Below are 19,855 nucleotides of genomic sequence, written 5' to 3'. Positions count from 1 at the left end.
TAATTTGAGGGCTTTGGATTTTGGATCGTGCGCTTTATTCTTTTAAGCCGAGTAACATGAAAATTATGCATCTGCATAATTTCCATTCTATTCAAAGGAATCTGTACAGTGATAGAAAAAAATCTTTACACACACCCTGTAAGTCTCTGTTAATATGATATTTACAATTTGTATCTTATCCACAGTAATATTGCAATAATGTAAGTTGACTATTGTTATTTACCTTCTTTTGATCGTACGCTAACCTCGACTTGCCTAGCAAAACTTTACAAAAGGATTAACTTTGAGATGTAAAATAAACTCTTTGGTTTAACGCTATCACCGCTATTGGTGTTAAGGCTATGCAAATTGGTCTTATTTGCTTTCAAAGTGATTATTATTTATTGATAAAGATTGTACCAAAATATGTTAAATGTTTAAAGCAAAGCCTGGCGTCCAGTATTATCCTCGTCGTGTGTTTGCGTTCCTCTCTTTTGTTAGAAATCATATGGGACCCATTTAAGCGAATCGCATACATTTCGCCTTTTGGGTGTACGTTACAGCGCCATACTCCTCCACAATCTGATCGATGGCAATCTTGTTTAGATTCTCCAGATATAGACGCGTCTTTCGAGACTGGATAATATAACTAATGACGTCGTGCATATTATCGAAGAAAAGAAATCCGGCAGTTCCGCAGCTGAGGTCTAGATAGCGGAACCTATTAACATCGCAGGTGCATCCATCAAACAGAAAGTAAATAAAGTCATTATTGTTGTGATACCGGAACACCACGTAGTTGCCCCAAGGGGCCATCACGAAAACTCTCTCGGCACACCGGAATCCGGCTCTCAGGAGCTTGCAAATGCTATCGTAGCATCCATTCTCAGAGCCCACCACCGCCATCGTTTCCGGAATACGAAGAAGAGCCGGGTAATGATTCGGTTGAGCCCGAAGGACATCGTGGGGTCCGCTAGACTCTGGACAAGCGTCAAGTGGTTGCATCTGCTTTGGTGGTTCCGGACACGGAGGACATGGTGGTGCCTCGATGGGAGCCACAACTGCCGCGGGCTTCTTGCCCTTCTTTCCTTTGCCCTTTTTACCCATGGTTAATCGAGTCTACGTTTGCTTCCGATCACTTGAAAATAGTTAACGACTAGTCAAAGTAGCATATATCCAGACGTCTGAAAAGGCAAATTAAAAAAGTATTAATTTCAAAGTTAATCCCAACCGATTACTCCGAAAACAGCGTGCCCACACATATACAATTACAAGTAAGACTTCCATTTGTGTGCGTATGTCATGTAAAACCAAATGCGATTCGGAAATGGGGACAAATTTCACTAATATTCGGAATATGCAGAGCTTCCAATAAGACTCACCAACTAGCTAAACACGATTTGATTTTGGTACACACTCGACACACCGTTCTTTTGTATTCCTAATTTGAAGTTCGGCCGAAACAAAATTTTAAATCTGGTCGAGAGCGAATCGGTAAAATTTTGTACAATTTTTTTTTCCGAGATTTTTTCGTGTGATTTTGTGTGTTCACAGACAATTTTACTTCTGATGTTTTGCCATCTGGCTTGTGATAGGCAAGTCCAAACACTGACAGTTTCAGCAAGGCAACGTGATCTAAAAAAAGTAAGAAAGCCATTGTATTTACTAAACCAACGCAGAGTAGGCTATGCTAGGTACTCGTAAACAGCTTAATGCATACATATATAATCGTCAGTTCTTAGTTTATTCAATTATTGTTTTATCACAACCTAAGCGAGTTTCAAACGCTGTCTAAATCCACTACTTTCCTTTATCTGCACTTAAAAACGCTGCCTTTTACGGTTTGTCATGGAAGAAGGAAAATATGTAAATATTAAAAAAAAATCTGATTTGATAAAAGGACCATTGAAATACGAATAACACGTATTTCTTAATTACACTATTTCTTAATTACACTTTATCTTTTCAAATGATGGCTATTTATGGATGGACCAGTGGAATAAGTCTCGGGTTTTTTGGCTAAATGATGATGACATCAGCTTTACAAACGCAACCATACTAACCCAATGGGTTACATTTCATGGCTCACAGTGGTATCAAACGAATACGTCTCCAGAGGAACACACTTCTACGAGTTTGCTTCATCAAAAGAAACTCTCGGCTAATGGGGCAACCCAACCTGTCATGCCGGCAAACGTGAGTCGGCAGGTTTAGGACAGCCATATGGAGGAAGATATCGCTCTCTCCCACTCTCTATATACAAATGTGTGCAATCTTCAATATCATTATTTAATCAGTTGCTTTAATGTGGGATGATTTGGTAAGTACTAGAAGTAAGATTCATTTACCGGTCAAGTACTTTAACCTCTTTAGTTCTTTATAAAAAACAATATACTGTTCAAATTATACTTCTTATACCCGTTACTCGTAGACTTAAAGTATATACTAGATTCGTTGAAAAGTATCTAAGAAGTAGAAGGAAGCGTTTCCGACCATATAAAGCTTATATATTCTTGCCCAGTCGATCTGTCCCTGTCCGTCTGTCCATCGTAGAGATCTCAGGAATTATAAAAGCTGGAATGTTGAGATTAAGGATACATATTCTAGAGACGAAATCGACGCAAGTTTTTTGAAACATTACCACGCCCACTATAAGGCCTACAAACCTCCCAAAACTGCCACGCTCACACATTTCAAAATTTGTTGATATTATTTGAATTTGTATTAGTTTCGTAAATTTCTATCAGTATATGTTCTATAAATATACCCATCCATATCTATATACATCTCCAACGCACTTCCTCTAGCGGAATAACACGTACCTGTAAGTCGACGCGATCGACTGCATCGTTCTTTCCTTGTAAATTCACATGGATATGTCGCCTTATGCAGATGCCCAAGTCTTTCTTTAAAAGTAACGGCATGTTAAAAACGTTGCAAAGTACATGCTCATAAAATTGAGCTTTTGTCATAAAATATAGATTTTTAGCTTTAAGCAGCGAAAGCTTAGTTTGTATTACTTAAGCTTTAAAGTGCTGAATAAGTTCATGCTGATTTTTTTTTGAGGAGGAGAAATTGCGCATAATTTATCTCAGAGAGCAGAGTTATTTAGCACCTCTCCGGTAGCCCTACGTTCCTTTCTTATGACTGAAATCAATCTTCATTGACTGCAGGAAAATAACAAATGGTTTGCTGATTGTTGACACATGACCTATCCTGCAGTCGTATCGGTCAAAATAAAATACAGAGAGCAATCAAAGTTTTAATAACTGGGGTACCAAAGTGCAACAACCTAAAAGTCGACGCCAAAGTGTCTGGGGCAAGCCAAAAATAAGAACGAGAACCAAGTCATTGGGTCACAAGCCAAATAAAAAAAAAAAGAAGTAGCAAGAAGGGAGAACGCTATAGACAAGAAACTCGACTATCCAATACCCGTTATGATAACTTAAATAAAATTCAGAATTATGTTTTATGTATGGCCAAAATTTGTTTGGCATATGGATAGAAATTGACAATACAAAAAAGTAAATTAAATTAAAAAACTGCTTTCATACGGACGAAGGGACATGCCCAGATCTGGGCTAGTGATCCTGAGGAAGGTACATGTATATATAAACATAATACGGTAATGCTACAACGAATCTAGTATACAATTTTACTCTACGTGTAAATAAAAAGCGAAAAAACAAACGGGAAAAATCTGTGACAGTTCTGTTGCAGTTCTCGAGTGCAGGGCACTACAAGAATTAACATAAATCAAAGCGCTAGTTCACATCCGGCCAAATGGTGATTTGCACATAGTTGTCCCTCCTACCCGCTGGCCAGATGACTAATGACGAATCGATTGGGCTAGACCACGGGACGACGACGGCAAAGTCCCTAAAGAGACTTAATCTGCTCGTTCATAGAAATCGCTGTCTTCAGCATTCCACGCTCCTAAATAATTAATTGCATATTTATAACATGTGTGCCAGACCTTTTTTTATATACCCTCTAAAGACATGATCCGAAAAAAACTGCTCTCGCTGAAAAGAAGAAAACACTAGAACTAATAATGAATCTTTCCCGGAATTATTATCTTTCTATAATTTTTTTCACGTAAAAACTTATAAGATCAGGAAAAATAATGAATAAAGGAGCGTTTCTGACCCTTTAAATCTATATTCTTGCGATGTTATTTTCTATGCTCTTGTTGTTGCCGCTTTCAGTAAATTCACCTGGGCACCTGTTGAGTGGGCGTGGCTTCCTGTTAAACTTGTGATGACGGTGACGACATGTCGCCGTCTCTTTGACTGCTTCCGCCTCTGTCAAGTTGTCCTTGTCACGCTCATTAGTCCGCGATCTATTTTATTTTGCATTGCACTGCATGCAGAGCTTTTAATTTTTCATATGGTAAAGACCGATGGTTTTTCAACATATAACGAAACCTGGGCATACTTACATATGTATGTATGGACATTACTCTTTGTTGACTAAATTCGTTTTAAATTCTTATCATTACCTTTCCAAACATTTTTTTTACAACGCCCCATGGCTTATCCTATTATTATGGCATCTTGAACAACTTCAATAAATGTTAAATCTTATATGTTGGTTTTTTATATCAGAAAAGTTAACTGTAGTAATTTAAACTTTTAAACTAAAAAAGTAAGCTTATGAGGGTACTCTATTTTTAAGAACCTCGACTATTCCATTTTAAAAGAAATAGATTTGCTTTAAATTTTTCATGAGCTATTTTACTGGGCTGGGTAAGTGCTTCAAAACAGAAAAAACACAGTTACTCAATATGACAACTAAATAGTTCATATAGTCAAAAGATATAACAATGTGCATTGTGTATATATGTTGGTATTTATAAAATAATGAAGTTTTCATCAAAAGTTGTTTATGAACAGCGATCAATATATTACATAGATTTTTACAGGTTAACTCAAGATTAGGGTTACAGGTTCCGATGAACTTTATTGCTTGCGATGCACGATAATTACAACATATTTCCAGGGGAATCAAGGATTATTGCTGCCAGCTTGTTATTAATCATTAGCTTTTGTTGCCAGCAAAACATTGATAAACAAAATCTGATTGAAAACCAACAAAGCGCAAGGCTGATATTTTCCAAATGCGCCCAAGAGAATAAACAGGCCCAGAGCAGAAAATAAAAGAAAAATGGAGGGGGTGAAAATAGTAAAATACAATGAGGACGCCGTGTTTAAGTATTGAACAACCATGTAGGGCTCTGGATTGTACCTAATCCTGTACCTTGTAATGTTTCTGATTCATATACGTCCAAGCTCTTTACTTAAAGAGACTCGGCTCGTAATTCTGATATAGTCAGTTACGTCTGCCAACTATTGAAACATCACACAAGCCACCAAATTCCTGCTCACTTCCATACTTTTATTGCATTTTGTGTTTTGAGTTACATAATAATTATAATCGCCAAGTAAGTTACTTGTAGAGAAAAAAAGAGTATATTAGATTCGTCGAAAAGTATTAAAATGATAAAAGGAAGCCATTCCGATTCTATAAGGATAACTGATCGAGTCAAGCTGGCCATGTCCCTACGACTGCCTGCCTGTCTGCATAATTTCGAGTATTATAAAAACTAAAAAGTTGATATGAAAGCATGCCGATTCCGTGACGCCTGCGCTTTGCATGTTTCTAAAGGCTCACTATAACACATATATACATGAGCACGGGTATAATGAAGTAAAGGCAGCAAAACACACTTCAGTTGACACAGTTTACACATCCAGAGAAATATGTAAATTAAAGAGCCGTCAGAGTCAGCGCTCAGGTACATACATACCATACATGTATATACACCAATGTATATCGACTTTTATGGCCTTTGACCCGCATAGCTGAACAAAGCTGTCATTTGTTTTTTTGAATCATTGAAAACTCACTGGGGGCTTATTATTATTGAACTGTTTTCAGGTGGAGGCATGAGGTACCCGCACGACATTAGTACACATCAGTATATGACTCCGAAGCAAACTAATTGCACCAAAGAAAATTGCCATGACACAATGGTAAATTTCAAATAAATTTGGTCGTACGAAAAATAAATAAATGACGTAGCCTACAAACGTGACAACATCTCTTATGTTACTTTTAATAGAGCATAGAAGTATGCTTCCATTAACAATATTTTGCTTGTTTACTGTTTATCCCTTTTTGCGACAAATTTCCAACTGCAGCCGTAACTTTGTGTTGAGAAGTTTTTTCGCTGCGGTTTCATACAATTGTCGTTGACATTGTCTGTCTCACAATCAATAATAGAATCAAAAAATTCAGGAACTCCCAAGAACAAAGCAAAAATCTAATATATTTTCACAACGAAGATTTGAATGCTTTACATTAGAACAAAAAAATTATGAGACATGTAAAGCAATATAAGCAATTTATTTACATAACTTTTAATTTATATTAATATAAAAATTAAAAACTTGTTCAGTGTGGGTCCTGCTATGTCGATGGTGGATGCAAAATTCATCCAGGCTAATAGTTTAATGATTTTATTAAATGATTTTGTCATAATTTTCTGTGGAACCTAAACTTTATGAAAATTAATAAAGCCATTTTCGCAATATTTGAATGTATCTTTTGCCATGTGTATCCCGTAGCGGTTGCATCTACTTAGCTCGAAAGCTCATTAGGAAAAAGCTCAGCATTCAGCTAAAGCTTCGCCATGCTCCTCTGCCCCCCTTTTAACCCGATTTTTTCGCATGACCTACGGTCAAAGAAATCTTCATCTTCGGTAGGATGTAAAATTCACATATTTCAGCTTTGTTGTGCGTGTGCCTTTTCTTCGTTTTTTGGCATGCACTTGTGGCGCTTTTACACCCAAAAACTTCTTTACTCCTTTTCACCACCCATAGGTTGGCCGTATTCAGCTTCGTGTCGACCTTCGGTACCTGACTTTCAATTCGGGCATGCATCAAGTGTAACACTCGGTTCCCTGTCAGTTTTTCCCGGGAACTCGACGCAGCGTGTTGTTCCATCGCATCTCCCCCAAAACAATTTTCATCTCAACAGCTACAAAAACAGTCCACTCTTAGCAGAAAATTAAATACCACCCTAGATAAAAACTAAAGGGAAAATTTGTTATTTCTTTCGTACATGGCAAAGATTCTTTTTTTACTTGTGTTTCTGTGATTTGAGTGTTTGAAAAATTTAACACACCAAAGAAGTAATTAATTTACAAGTTTCAAAGTCAAAGCCACCTCGGAGAACAGGTACTAAAAGAGTCGGTTAAATTTGAGTGGTAAATCATGGATACAATATTTTAAATCTTGCGCTTTATGATGAACTTCAATTATGCCATTTCCAAGTCCAGATATGAATGTTGCTAATTAATATGACGTGTAGTGCCTCTTCTACCGTATCATAATGCACACATTAAAACTTGAAATAGATGTTAGTTGACTTACTAAAATACAACCTTTTCATACCTAACATCTTCAAAAATGTAATTTGGCAAACGATAATTTATTTTTAATCTAAATTAAAATTTAATAAGCATATTACTGGTGATATCTAAATCGATGAAGTAACTTGTTTTACCAAATAGGCTACTAGCTAACTAGCATTTTCAGATTTTTCCTTAATTATACTTTTGCAAATTTTCAAAATCCTTCCTTTTTTTGCTTCAGGGGTCATTATGGCATTATTTTTCCTAACTGAACCAAAGGATTTCCCTATATATGTTCGATGTATTCATTATTTCATTAACTCAGTTACCGTAATCGATAATCAGATAAAATGTTTATTTTACGCACAGATAAACAGCTCTATTGGCATTGAACGCAATCATTGTCATGGCCAGTGTCGATTATTACCCATATTACTCATCAATGCCAGGGTTCCATCTCATATTATCCCTATCGTTTTATCCCCTTTTCATTGAAAATTGCCAGCTTTAAGACCTATATTCCCCCATTTTAATGGATTTCGTATTCGACACGCATACAATTCCTATTAAGGCCAACTATAAAACAAACGTAATTAACACTTATCTGTTTCGTGTTAAATCGCTCACTGACTGGTATGACTGCCATGCAGATTACCTCTCATTAAATTTGTATCTCCATTAAATTCCACTTCAAGGATATTCTCAAGCATTTGGAATTGGTTGGATTCAGGGAAAATTAATATTTATTTCCCAATTTCTATACGATATATCATTTAAAGAAATACAAATTTTATATATTACTGCTTGTATCAATTAAAGTTATCGATATTTTGCTGTAGGTGATTGATGTGATTGCTATATCACTATTTCGTTTATGGCAAATAAAGTTTTTCATTGACACCCCAATTCTGAATATAATTTTTTTTTATCCCTAGTACTCAACATAAAACACCAATTAAAACGAGAACAATTGGAAACCCAAGCCTTGCGGGACATAGATCTCCAGTCCGCTGGGAGTAAGGAGAGTAAAAAGTCAATTATTTGAAAAAAATAAAGTTGTTCAACTGTTGTCGTTGTTTTTTGTAGTTCGATGTATCTTTGAGCTAAATCTGCAGCTTAGGGCGTACCTTTAAAGACCGGCGTACTGACCGCTTAGGTAAAGGGAAAGTGGAGCAACAACTTTTACGTTAACAAAAGACAATTTTTCCGCAACTGTGTCCCTAAGCAACCGAAGACATAGCTTCGAAAGAAAAAAGTAATTGTAAATAGTATAAGTATACGATATTAATTATTAATTACGAAGGCTCTTATCTAATATATTATGTTATTGCTCAGTAAACAGCAAAAGTTAGTAGGGAGACTTTAAGAACCATTCAACAAAAATTGTATGTTTGCCCCACTGTGGCGAGCTAAAAAAAGCTCTTTCATACTACACACATGGCCACATGGCCCATGGCTGATAAGAAGCTCTTGTGTACCAGCATGTCATTTGGCTGCTTTGGGTTATTGGCTTTTGCTCGTTGACTCAGATTTCACAACTCAGACTTTTGTTGCCTGCACATAAAGTAAAATTTTTGCGATAATCTATTTAAAGCAATTAATAATTAATAAATCACTGTTTAGAAGGCAACGCGGTTTCTAAATCGAGATCTTTCTTTTAATCTTAGGTCGCAGCAGTATCACCTCCTTGTAAGAAGTGACATTTTAAGTTAAGTACGTGTTTGTTTACTCGGTTGTTGCCAGATACATGTTACCAACAGTAACAGTAATTAATTTTACTTAATTCTGTGTTGGGGAATTCGAAGAGATGGGAAGCTTAAAGAGCGGTACAGTTTTATATTTCATGTAATATAAGCTATCAACAGATCTTCTCTTTCGAGTGAATTCTTTTACAGTCCCCATTGTCTTTGAGAAGTTTCGGATTCGTTCATATCGGTGATAATCATTTCGTTATTATTTTGTCTAATGGTGTTCACCCTCATCCGAAAAGTAGCATTCTTATTCATTTTTTGTGACACTTAATTTGTCTCAGCTTGTCCTTGTTCTGATTGTTTATTTGTATTTCATCTGCCTTCATTCCTTGTAAAAGGCCCAAATTCATTACCATTCCTCACCGAACGTGAGCCCAAAAATCAGAAGAAAAATGTATCAAGGGGAGAAAAATGTATCAACATTTCACCCATTGCATTAACCGTTTTTTCGAATTGTTTAAGAACTATTAAAAGGCAGCATTTTCTTCTCCTGACTAAGGACTTTCTGTTAGTGTGGAAAGGAAAGTCCGCCCCTTTAATAATTTTTTTATGCCACCCTTTCTCATTCTTTGGTAATTCATCTGACATTTTAATAGCTGGGCAGGCCGATTCATTCAAATTCATTCATTCATTCAAATAAATGTTTTATATAAAAAAAGTAAAAAGTATAAAGTGACGATAGTGTCATGTTTATCAACTAGTAATCAATTTCATCTTTGTATATACCCGTTATTTGTACCCGTTACTCGTAGAGTAAAAGGGTATATTGGATTATTTGAAAAGTGTGTAACAGACAATACAAAGCGTTTTAGACAATATAAAGTAAAAATATTTTTGATCAGGATCAATAACCGAGACGATCTGCCCATGTCCGTCCGTATGAACGTCGAGATCTTAGGAAGATCTTAGCTTCTTGTTGCCAAGCCCACTCTAACGCCCACAAACTACCCATAACTGCCAAGTCTACACTTTTGCAAAATATTTTGATATTTTTTCATTTTTTTTATTAGTTTGAAAATTACTATTGATTTGCGAAAAACTTATTTCCACGCCCACTCTTACGCCGACAAGCCGCCCAAAACTGCATCGCCCGCACTTTTGAACAATTTTTTAAGTTTTTCTTATTTTATTTACCAATATTTATCAATATTCCAGAAAAATTATATAGTTTAGAGTTCGTATATCCACTAGCTGAGTAAGGGGTATCTGATATTTATATATTTTTCAACATGGTATTTAAATCTTTGACAGATCTTTGGACTCAATCTCTCCCTTTTGTTGGCTTGATATTTTCCGTCTTTCTTTAACAATACTTTTTTCCAGCAGCAGAAAACTAGGAAGGTGTGTTGTTATTGTTTTGCCTCTGATCCACAATCCCTTCATTTGCAGGTGAACAGAGGAATACAACGCAAAAATTTGCATTCTCAATATATTTGCACATTCTGGTGGTAAGACGAAAAGCAAAGGGATAAACGCTAAATAGGCTAAGAATAAGCTAAGTACGATGGACTAACAGTTTGCCAGTGAGCGCTACATTGCCAGCTAAGCTGCAAATATAAAACTGCATACGAAGCATGAACATTAAGTCTTAAGCGAGGGTCGTTGATTTATCAGTAGCCTCAACAATCAGGGAGACCACACAGGTATTCCAAGGATTACAATATGCGTGGCCGCCACTTACGCCGCCGATTCAGCCTGCAGCCCTCGTTTATGAAGGACGACAATGCCGAGGATAAGCCAAAGCGTGAAAAGTAAGTCATTACAGCAGATATTCGTTATAAAATCATATTCGAATCGTTGATGATCTCGGTGACTTGAATTTCTATCGAAATATAGAAACATATTCACTTATGCGAAGTTAAATTATACCAACATTAACATATTTATGAGAGTGGAAGCAAGGAATATCATAAAAAAAATTTTGAAAATTGTACTTAAAGCATTTCGTGATCAAAATAAGCAGAGTATACCCATACTTGGTTGCAGCCCACCAAACTAACAACTTATAGCAAACTACTTTTTTCATAAAATGGTTATAAGAAAAAAAAACTGAAAATGATTTGGCGAACTGTATTAGAAAATTGTCGCGAACATTTGTAAGATTCTCATTTTACTTAAACTGGCATTATTTTTTCAGCACCAAGGCAGCATTCTTATTATTCGACTGGGTTCAAAAAACGACATAAAAGGGAAAGAAAAACGCAGTCACTGATGTTCGTAGTTTGCATACTTTTCATTTGTTTCGCCTGTCAGGACAAAAATTTCAAGTTCTTACTGCTTCTGATTACATTTTTCCTTGTGTTTTCTTGCTTTGTCCCTTTAAAAAAAAAAATATTAATAAAACACCTAAGGTACCAAGAAAGCAGAGTAATATAAAATCATGGATTCTACGTATTGTCCAACCAAATTTGGCACTTGATTGTACCGTTGACTTAAAGAGTTTTTGTTACAGAGTAACATATTTCTTCAGCCATGCTTTGCAAAGTTTTGACTGAATTCAATATATCCTCTCAAAGGGTATATAATAATGAAGAGCAGTAGAGAGTATATAATAATGCTGTGAACTAACTAAATGTTTCATGTTCGTCTTTCTTAACCTACCTCAATGCCAACCGAAAATCACGCATTCGCAGGGTTGGTAGAAACAACGCAGTAGATGATGCCATTGGACCGGCCAACGCACGCCACAAAATCGTCGTCATGGGCTCTGCAAAAGTGGGAAAAACGTCAATAATCACCCAGTTTCTGTACAACACATTTAGCACCAAATACAAGCGGACCATTGAGGAAATGCACCAAGGCAACTTTTCCATCGCCGGCGTGAGCCTTACCCTTGATATTCTGGACACTGCCGGCTCATACGAGGTGAGCAAAAATTACGCCACGTACGCTTAAATCAACGTTTCACTTGATTTAAGTGCCGCAAGGGTTTCTTGAATTTGTTGATTTTTATTAACGGTTATAAAATCATTTGTAGTCATTAAAAGTGAACTTGATTGAATTGAATTTACAGTTACTGGTATGAAGGGTATCCCTAGTACATACAGACTCACTCTACATATAAATTGCATGTGGACAGCCAAAAGGTTCAAAAGCTGGTATTCATGCTGACTTATTCTGTGCCAGAAAATTTGGTAGTTTTACTAAAGTCCCCGTAATCGCTCTGCAGCAGCGTTTTTAAATACTCTAAAAGGACTGTACCGGTCCCAGCAGCATTGATTTAGTTTCTGTGTAATAATTTCGCAGAGCGATATTTGATCTTTTGACCTGGATTCAGTTTTCCGAATCCGATTCCTTAATACAAATCGTCTGATTTTACAGAAAAGTCCCCCATTTTCGTCATTATTTTATACCCGTTCAACAGGCTGCACGTAAGTTACAACCTTACTATTCAATTTGCGTGTTGAAATTGTCTTATTCATGTAAGCGAACATCAGAGGGCGGTCGTTTACGACTACATGGTGTAGGACACTTTCTACATAGTTTACATACCGAACATATAATTGCTGGCTATATGCTGGATATATATGCTGCAAATAGAGTCAATCAAGCAGAGACTGACCGAACAAAATTAAATGAACTGAGACTGTCAATGCGACATTTGGCAATGTGTCCTGAGTGAAAAATGAACAGACATTTTTAAGGCGTTCCCATAAAAAAACTATAAATCGCGTTGTTAAACTAGTCATTTTCAAATTAATTATTTGTAACTGACTGACTGACATTATTGTATAGATATTTTATTATGAACCAAGTTATTAATAATAATAACGAATGGGCAAATATGCAAGCCAAAAAGCTAACATTGCGCAACAGAAATATTTTTTTCTCAGGACAAAGTACTATTCTTGTCCCATTACTTGATTTAGTGCCCTTAATTTTCCTAATTTGTATCATATTCTTATTTAAGAAAACACAAGAGAGAATGCTATAATCGACTTCCCCGACTATCAGATATTTGTAACTGACTGACTGACATTATTGTATAGATATTTTATTATGAACCAAGTTATTAATAATAATAACGAATGGGCAAATATGCAAGCCAAAAAGCTAACATTGCGCAACAGAAATATTTTTTTCTCAGGACAAAGTACTATTCTTGTCCCATTACTTGATTTAGTGCCCTTAATTTTCCTAATTTGTATCATATTCTTATTTAAGAAAACACAAGAGAGAATGCTATAATCGACTTCCCCGACTATCAGATACCCGTTCCTCAGATAGTGTGAATGCGAACGCGAAATTTCATCATTTTTCTGGGCTATCGATATATATTGGGGAATAAAATGAGAAAAAATTTAAAAATTCGTCGCAAGTGTGGGAGTGACTGGTGAGGCGGCCTTTTACTCTCCGAGTAACGGGTATAACTATTGCAGTATGTAAAGAAATATGGTAAAGTTGGCGTTACAAGATTTGCATTCGGTGTTATCAACTTAATGGCTATATTTACCTTTAAATAAAAAAAATTTAAATAACTTGATTAAAATCGTACACATATATAAGATTCTAATGTTTAAAAAAAAATCATAATTCTTTACATTCTTTATCAGTGCTGAGATTTCCATAATCGGCACAGAACTTGCCTTGTCCTGGGGCTTGGAAAGGTTCCAAACACAATTCATAAATTATACACATAGGAACTCAGTTTTTGGTTGGGTATTCTGCCACAATTGTGAACATGCATTAGGATAAATGCAAGGGGGCACATATCAGAGATGAAGGTAATTTCTACGGAGCCACCAACTACCTCTAATTAGACCAGAGACACACAGGGGAGTACTTTTGTGTAAATATTAATTCAGGAATTGGCAAAGTACGATAGCTATATGAATTAATGGGTAAGTGATTTTTCTGCTTGCTATTTTCCTTAAGTATTTTAACATGGTATGGGTTTACAAAATATAATTATATGCTTCTATTATTCTGAATATTAATATTTAAGCTGGTATTTTCTAGCAATTTAGCTATATTAATGAAATTATATTATGTGAATGTAGTTAAATATGCATTATCTACCGGTAATAAAATCTATGATAAGGTTTTCAAAACGGAACATTAATATTCAAATACATTTTTTTAAACGGTAAACAACAACTGTTAAAGTAATCCTCACTTAAAATGCATCGTTTTCAAAAGCTTCTTTCCTTACATTTAAAATTAATGGAAATTATCTTAAAAATAAATAATAATATTAAATATTATTAACGCGTCTAAATAAGATCAAAATTTGTATTTTCCTTTTCTTCAGTTCCCGGCGATGCGAGCTCTTTCCATATCCTCGGCGGATGCTTTTATTTTGGTCTACGACGTAACCGATGCCACCACTTTTGAGGAGGTGCGCACAATTCGCGATCAGATCCACGAGACTAAGGCCACTACCGCGGTTCCAATTGTGGTTGTCGGGAACAAGATCGATCTCTTAGCAGATGGAGAAACCGAGCGAGAGGTGCGTTCTAACTTTATTTCCTTATTTTCATTATACCGAGCCCAAATTAATTTCCTGTCAAATGAAACCGCGTAATGATTTTCATATTTAAGTGCACTGCTATGTTTCTCGACTTGCCATTTTGCACTTCCCTTCATCTTGTTAATGTTGTCTTTTTGGCAAAGAAAAGTCGACAATTATGTAAAGTTTTTCAAACAAAAAAATTTAACATCTTAAATGTGAAATTGGGTGACATAGCTGACTAAAAGCTAAAAACGCTCTTTGCGAAAGTCTCACAAAATAAAGTACCATCACTTTTGTTTTCACTGCTGAATTTAATTCGTTAGATAAAAATAGCTCCTTATTCCTTTCATTAAACAATATTAAATATATTTACAGCTTACTTATCATATATGTTAGTCATAGAGTATAAGGGTATATTTGTATTCCCTAAGACCTTTCTTATCTATCTCCCTATCTATCTTTATTCAAAATCGCAAGCACTGCTTTAAACCATGAAATTTTTTATTTTCATTTATTGCAAAAATTTAGAAACAGTTCGAGATATCGAAAACCAAGACAGCTAGAAAATTGCTCCTAAGCATATAGATCCTATTGAGGCCTACGCTCATGTGTGTTTTGAAAACTGCCATACTCATTATAACGCCTACAAGAAAAAAGCTGTCAGACGCCTTCTTTCTTACTTATTAATCCAATCAACATGTTAAGTTTTTAAGGATTTCCCTACTGCCGACGAAATTTTCTTCAAATTTGTATTGGAACTTCAAAGTAGTAGAAAAGAGTCCTGAAAATGTGAACGAAATCAAATCACAAACACACTATAATTTCGGCCACCCAATTGCTTTCCCCATTTAATGTTTATTTGCCTTTTCGTAGGTTGAGTACGCCACCACAGAATCGGTAGTTACTGTGGACTGGGAGAATGGATTTGTAGAGGCTTCAGCTTCCAGTAATGAAAACATTACCCAGGTGAGCCCAATCATTTGTCAACCCAACCTAGCGATTATATAATGCCCTCGACCCTAGGTGTTCAAGGAACTGCTGGCCCAGGCAAAAATAACTTACAATCTGAGTCCGGCCCTCCGTCGTCGTCGTCAGTCGTTGCCGCAGCAGATTGGTAACAATGGACCCGGCACCCCGTTACACCACCACCAGCACCACACCCAGCACCACAATTCTGGAGGTGGTACCTCCGCTTCTACCTCCTCTGCAGCCGCAGCTGCGTCGTCTTCCGGGGGATCCGGATCCCATGCTCCTACACCTGCCCAGCTGCAGCACCTCCAAAGAATCCAGGAGCGAAGTTTGGGCGCCAAACGCAATTCGTGCATCATTTCCTAAACAGGGCAAACTAAAAAAAGGTCTAATACATAATGGTTTTCAACACCTTTTCAATAGTCAATAACAACATGGGTCGTATTTCTAAACTCAAACAACAGAACAAATATTAACACAAGAGGTAGATTCATTCTATTCATTCTAGTCTTGTAAGGGAAGACAACTTTCTGGGTGAGCTAGAATACATTTTCTTAAAAACATTACATGTCGTCTAATTAAACAGATTTTTTTTTGTTCCCAAAGGATATTAAAACGTTTAAAATCGCTTGATATCTGAAAGTATATTCTAATATATTTTTGTCCACGAGATTGACGTTATCATTTTCAATGACTCAAAAGTATTTCGAAATTCTTTTAAGCAGATTTAGCACTCTAAAATTGTATTTTGCAAGTAAAGAAAGAAGAAGGATCATATAACTAAGCGGGGTATTTTTAAAGTTGTCTCCCTAGGATTTCCAATTTTATCAATCTAAAAAAATGAAATCCTCAATATTGTAGAGCAATCTCTACTCAAATGTACCTCTATCTTACTATTATTGCTCCAATAACGTAAGTACCTACATCACAAGTCTCTGGTTTCCTAAACTCAGCTTTTAGAATACTTAAGTGTGTGACCAAAAATTCAATCGTCAAAAAAAAATATACAAATCACTGAGATAAACATATACAATAACCCAAGACAAATTAATTTTTACAAGTACTTAGTTGAGTATTTGTCTTATCTGATTTAACAGGAATATATAAAATTATTTGTTCATTATTTGTGTATAGATTACACTGTACACAATAAATTTTTTTTGCATAAATGTGCTTTCTACAAGTTTCTGGTTCTTACATTTCTTTTACGGAACATTATCTTAAGTTACAAAACGCAAATGTTAACTCTGAGATGCAATTTGAAATGAAACATTTTTTAAAGGGAAGACTTAAAGATTATTTATAACCTGTATATACAAACTTTTCTTACTTTGGCAAGTGGTGTCATTATATCAATTTTGGAAAGAATGATTTATTTTAAATATGTAGTTTTAAAAATTTTTTGGGACTCGTAGAGTTAAAGGATATACGTTATTAGGTTCGTTGAAAAGTATTTAAGAGGTACAAGTAATCGTTTGCTACCCTTGTTTTGATCTGTCTGTTCGTCCGTCCGTGTGAACGCTATGATTTTTAGTCAGTATCACTAGCCGATCGGCCAGATCAGTCTGTCCGAGTAAAACCTGTGATCTTAGGAACTTAAAATGTTTGAAAGCTAAGATTAGCAATGCAGATTTTATATAGGTAGACGCAGCGTTAGTTTCTTCTAGAAAATTCTTACGACTTCTCTAAAACGGCCCAAAATTGTCACGCACACCAACCTTCGTTATGACAAAAGAATATTTACATTTCTCCCTCGCACTGAGTGACGGGTATCTGATAGTCGATAGACTCGACTATGGCATTCTCTTTTGTTTCAAATTGTGCAATGATTAGTGATTAGATTCTCAAACTACATTGAGTTGTTCTTATTGTCAAAATTTAATTGTTAAATTTCCCAAAATTACATTAATGGGACACAACAAATGCAGATGATTACTATGAACAAATTCCAAATATGGTCACGAAAATGGAGAGTATGCAATGATGGCAAAAAAAAAGACTGTATTAAATAATTAAATAACGAAGAATGCACTTGCCTGTTGTGGGCGTTCAAAAATGGCCATAAATAGGATTGTTTTGGGACTCTTACTTCAGCTACTCTTTCCGTAGCTATATTCGGAATGTGTGCATCGTAACTTACAAAATCTGTTGGATCCCGCCTAGTTATTTATTAATAGTTCCATTTTGCAGCACAGTGTTATACCACATACAAAACCATAAAGAAATGGTAATAAGATTGATAAAAAGAACTACGATAGAAATAATTTTATACTATGTGAGTGGCGAACAAAAACAGATTCATACTGCAAGGTTATAAAATTACACATTACACATGAGGCAATGGCCGAGTAAATGCAATTCACATTTTATACTATTGCGCATTATGCCAATACTTCATATTATTATATTAATAAAAACTTATGTTCGATTTTCATCCTATCTTAGAATAAATTATTATGTTCTGAGTAATACGGAAAATAGGCCAATTTCGGAATTTTCCTTAGGCGTCAATTGACCCCTTTACCAATGGTGGGAAATCAGTGTTGAAAAGTGAATGTGGAAGTTAAGACAGAAACCAAAAGCAAATGCGTAGTTAAAAAAAGTAGCTTTAATTGGCAAGATAAATCCAATACCTATCTTTAGAAACGTAATGAGTGTATATTTGACTTTTATTTCTCACTTTACGGCTAGCTATTATATGGGTCAAAGAAGAAGATTGAAACAAATGGTTAAGATTGAAAACGAAATGGAAACACCAAAGAATATGACAAGGACAAAAGCAATTGCAAATTATGAATACGTGTATAGATTGGTAAAATATATATGATAATATTATGGTATGATATATAATAGGCGTTTATTAAGATTACTTTTGAGATGTAGAACCAAAACAGTCCCAAGTGAAATGGAACTAATAGATTCACTGTAATTTGGTTTTCCAACAATAAAATATATACACATATATTCACCCGCATTCGAATCACAGATAACAAAAACCTAAACAGAGCGTTATATTTATACAATACATATTTGTAAATGCTTATATACCGGAATCGTTATGCAAGTATGAGAAGTACTGAAATTTTGAGAAAGTACCAATATAGAGGTGTTACTCAAACTTCGAAAATGTATTTCATTATTTATATACAGCAAATTAAAAAATATCAATTTAACATACATAAATCTGAGTATATGTAAATCGGTGTATCGCAGTGGTTCTTTATCTATAATACAAGCCCGCTCTTTGGCTGTCCGAAGTCGCTAAATAATTTGTTTCTTTACGGTTGTTTTTCTGGTTGTTTATATATGTTTAGTACCGATAGTTTCATTGTTTAAGGAGAATCTAATTAGTCAAATAAAGAGTATCTAAGCGAGTTGACCTGTCAAATTGATACCAAGAAATACGGGTATAAGTGTGAGCATTGCGTATACTAATTTGGATTAATATTGATTTAGTTTTACCCCTTTCTTAAGTAATAAATTTAAACAAAATTTGCAATCATAATCGACTCCTTTTAATGATCCTATCTTAATTTGTATTCCCGACTGTTCCATTTAAACATAAAGCAAGTGCATAGCTCCCTAAACATTTTGTAAACCTCCTTTAAATGGGAATTGTTTTGGTTCCTGGTTCACAACCTCTCTATTTGAATGTCTCACAAATAAATATATATTATTATCAATATTTACATACGGAAATACATGTACGCATATAGTATATAAACACATATATATATACATTGTGTATAATTATAAATGTAATTGATAAATGAAAAAAAAAACAGAACCGGAAATAAATGCAAGGGCGATTAATTTTTGTTCCTAAAATTTCCTATAGTGTTTTCCACCTAACGAAAGTTTGACACATCGTGAGCTTAAAGCTTCTATTGCAACTGTTGCCATACCGAATTTTTGACCTTGGAATGTTTACTGTACTTGGCTAATATCCTGTACAATTTAATGACGAAGGATCTGTCGGTTTAGCGGTCGTGGTGTGTTGGGTGGGGGTGGGGGGGTTATGACGCAAATAATCAATAGTGTCTACAAAAGAATTTGCATTAAAAGCCAAACAATTAATCGTAAAAAATGCAAGAATAAGGAAGCATAAGGGAATTAAATTATATTTTGTTCATTTGTTTTTTTTTTGAAACCTCATAAAAGTTGATTTTTCTTTTTTCCCTGTGAATATAGCATTGAAATGTTAAAGTAAGGTAAGCACTTTTACTTCAAATGTATTAAAAACGTAATACAGAATCGCAAACACATAAATTAATCTTAATAATTATT

At 35.1% G+C, this 19,855-nt stretch overlaps 2 protein-coding genes across 9 annotated transcripts; one reads left to right on the top strand and one right to left on the bottom strand.

Annotated features, from left to right (window-relative positions):
* Positions 1-11,832, bottom strand: LOC6615846. The gene is made up of 3 exons (XM_002040180.2): positions 11,749-11,832; positions 1,362-1,614; positions 1-1,163 (listed from the first exon to the last, which is right to left on the bottom strand). The coding sequence occupies exon 3, from the start codon at positions 1,084-1,086 to the stop codon at positions 499-501; it is 588 nt and encodes a 195-aa protein (XP_002040216.1). The 5' UTR covers positions 1,087-1,163; positions 1,362-1,614; positions 11,749-11,832; the 3' UTR covers positions 1-498.
* On the top strand, positions 6,951-18,305 carry LOC6615845 (ras-related protein Rap-2b). 8 transcript variants are annotated; one of them, XM_032724360.1, is made up of 7 exons: positions 6,951-7,220; positions 8,332-8,651; positions 10,537-10,898; positions 11,781-12,012; positions 14,399-14,596; positions 15,473-15,565; positions 15,623-18,305. In XM_032724360.1, the coding sequence occupies exons 3-7, from the start codon at positions 10,810-10,812 to the stop codon at positions 15,932-15,934; spliced, it is 924 nt and encodes a 307-aa protein (XP_032580251.1). In that variant the 5' UTR covers positions 6,951-7,220; positions 8,332-8,651; positions 10,537-10,809; the 3' UTR covers positions 15,935-18,305. The 8 variants fall into 8 exon arrangements, with proteins under 8 accessions (XP_032580251.1, XP_032580247.1, XP_032580249.1 ...); XM_032724358.1 differs by lacking the exons at positions 6,951-7,220; positions 8,332-8,651 and adding exons at positions 8,719-8,961; positions 9,064-9,109; XM_032724359.1 differs by lacking the exons at positions 6,951-7,220; positions 8,332-8,651 and adding exons at positions 8,719-8,961; positions 9,020-9,085.
* The last annotated feature ends 1,550 nt before the right edge of the window (positions 18,306-19,855 follow it).

The sequence above is a fragment of the Drosophila sechellia genome, chromosome X (genome assembly GCF_004382195.2).
Source record: "Drosophila sechellia strain sech25 chromosome X, ASM438219v1, whole genome shotgun sequence".
Classification (NCBI taxonomy): Eukaryota; Metazoa; Arthropoda; class Insecta; order Diptera; family Drosophilidae; genus Drosophila; species Drosophila sechellia.
The sequence above is the reverse complement of the archived record's forward strand: the minus strand, read 5'-3'. Positions and strand labels throughout refer to the sequence as shown.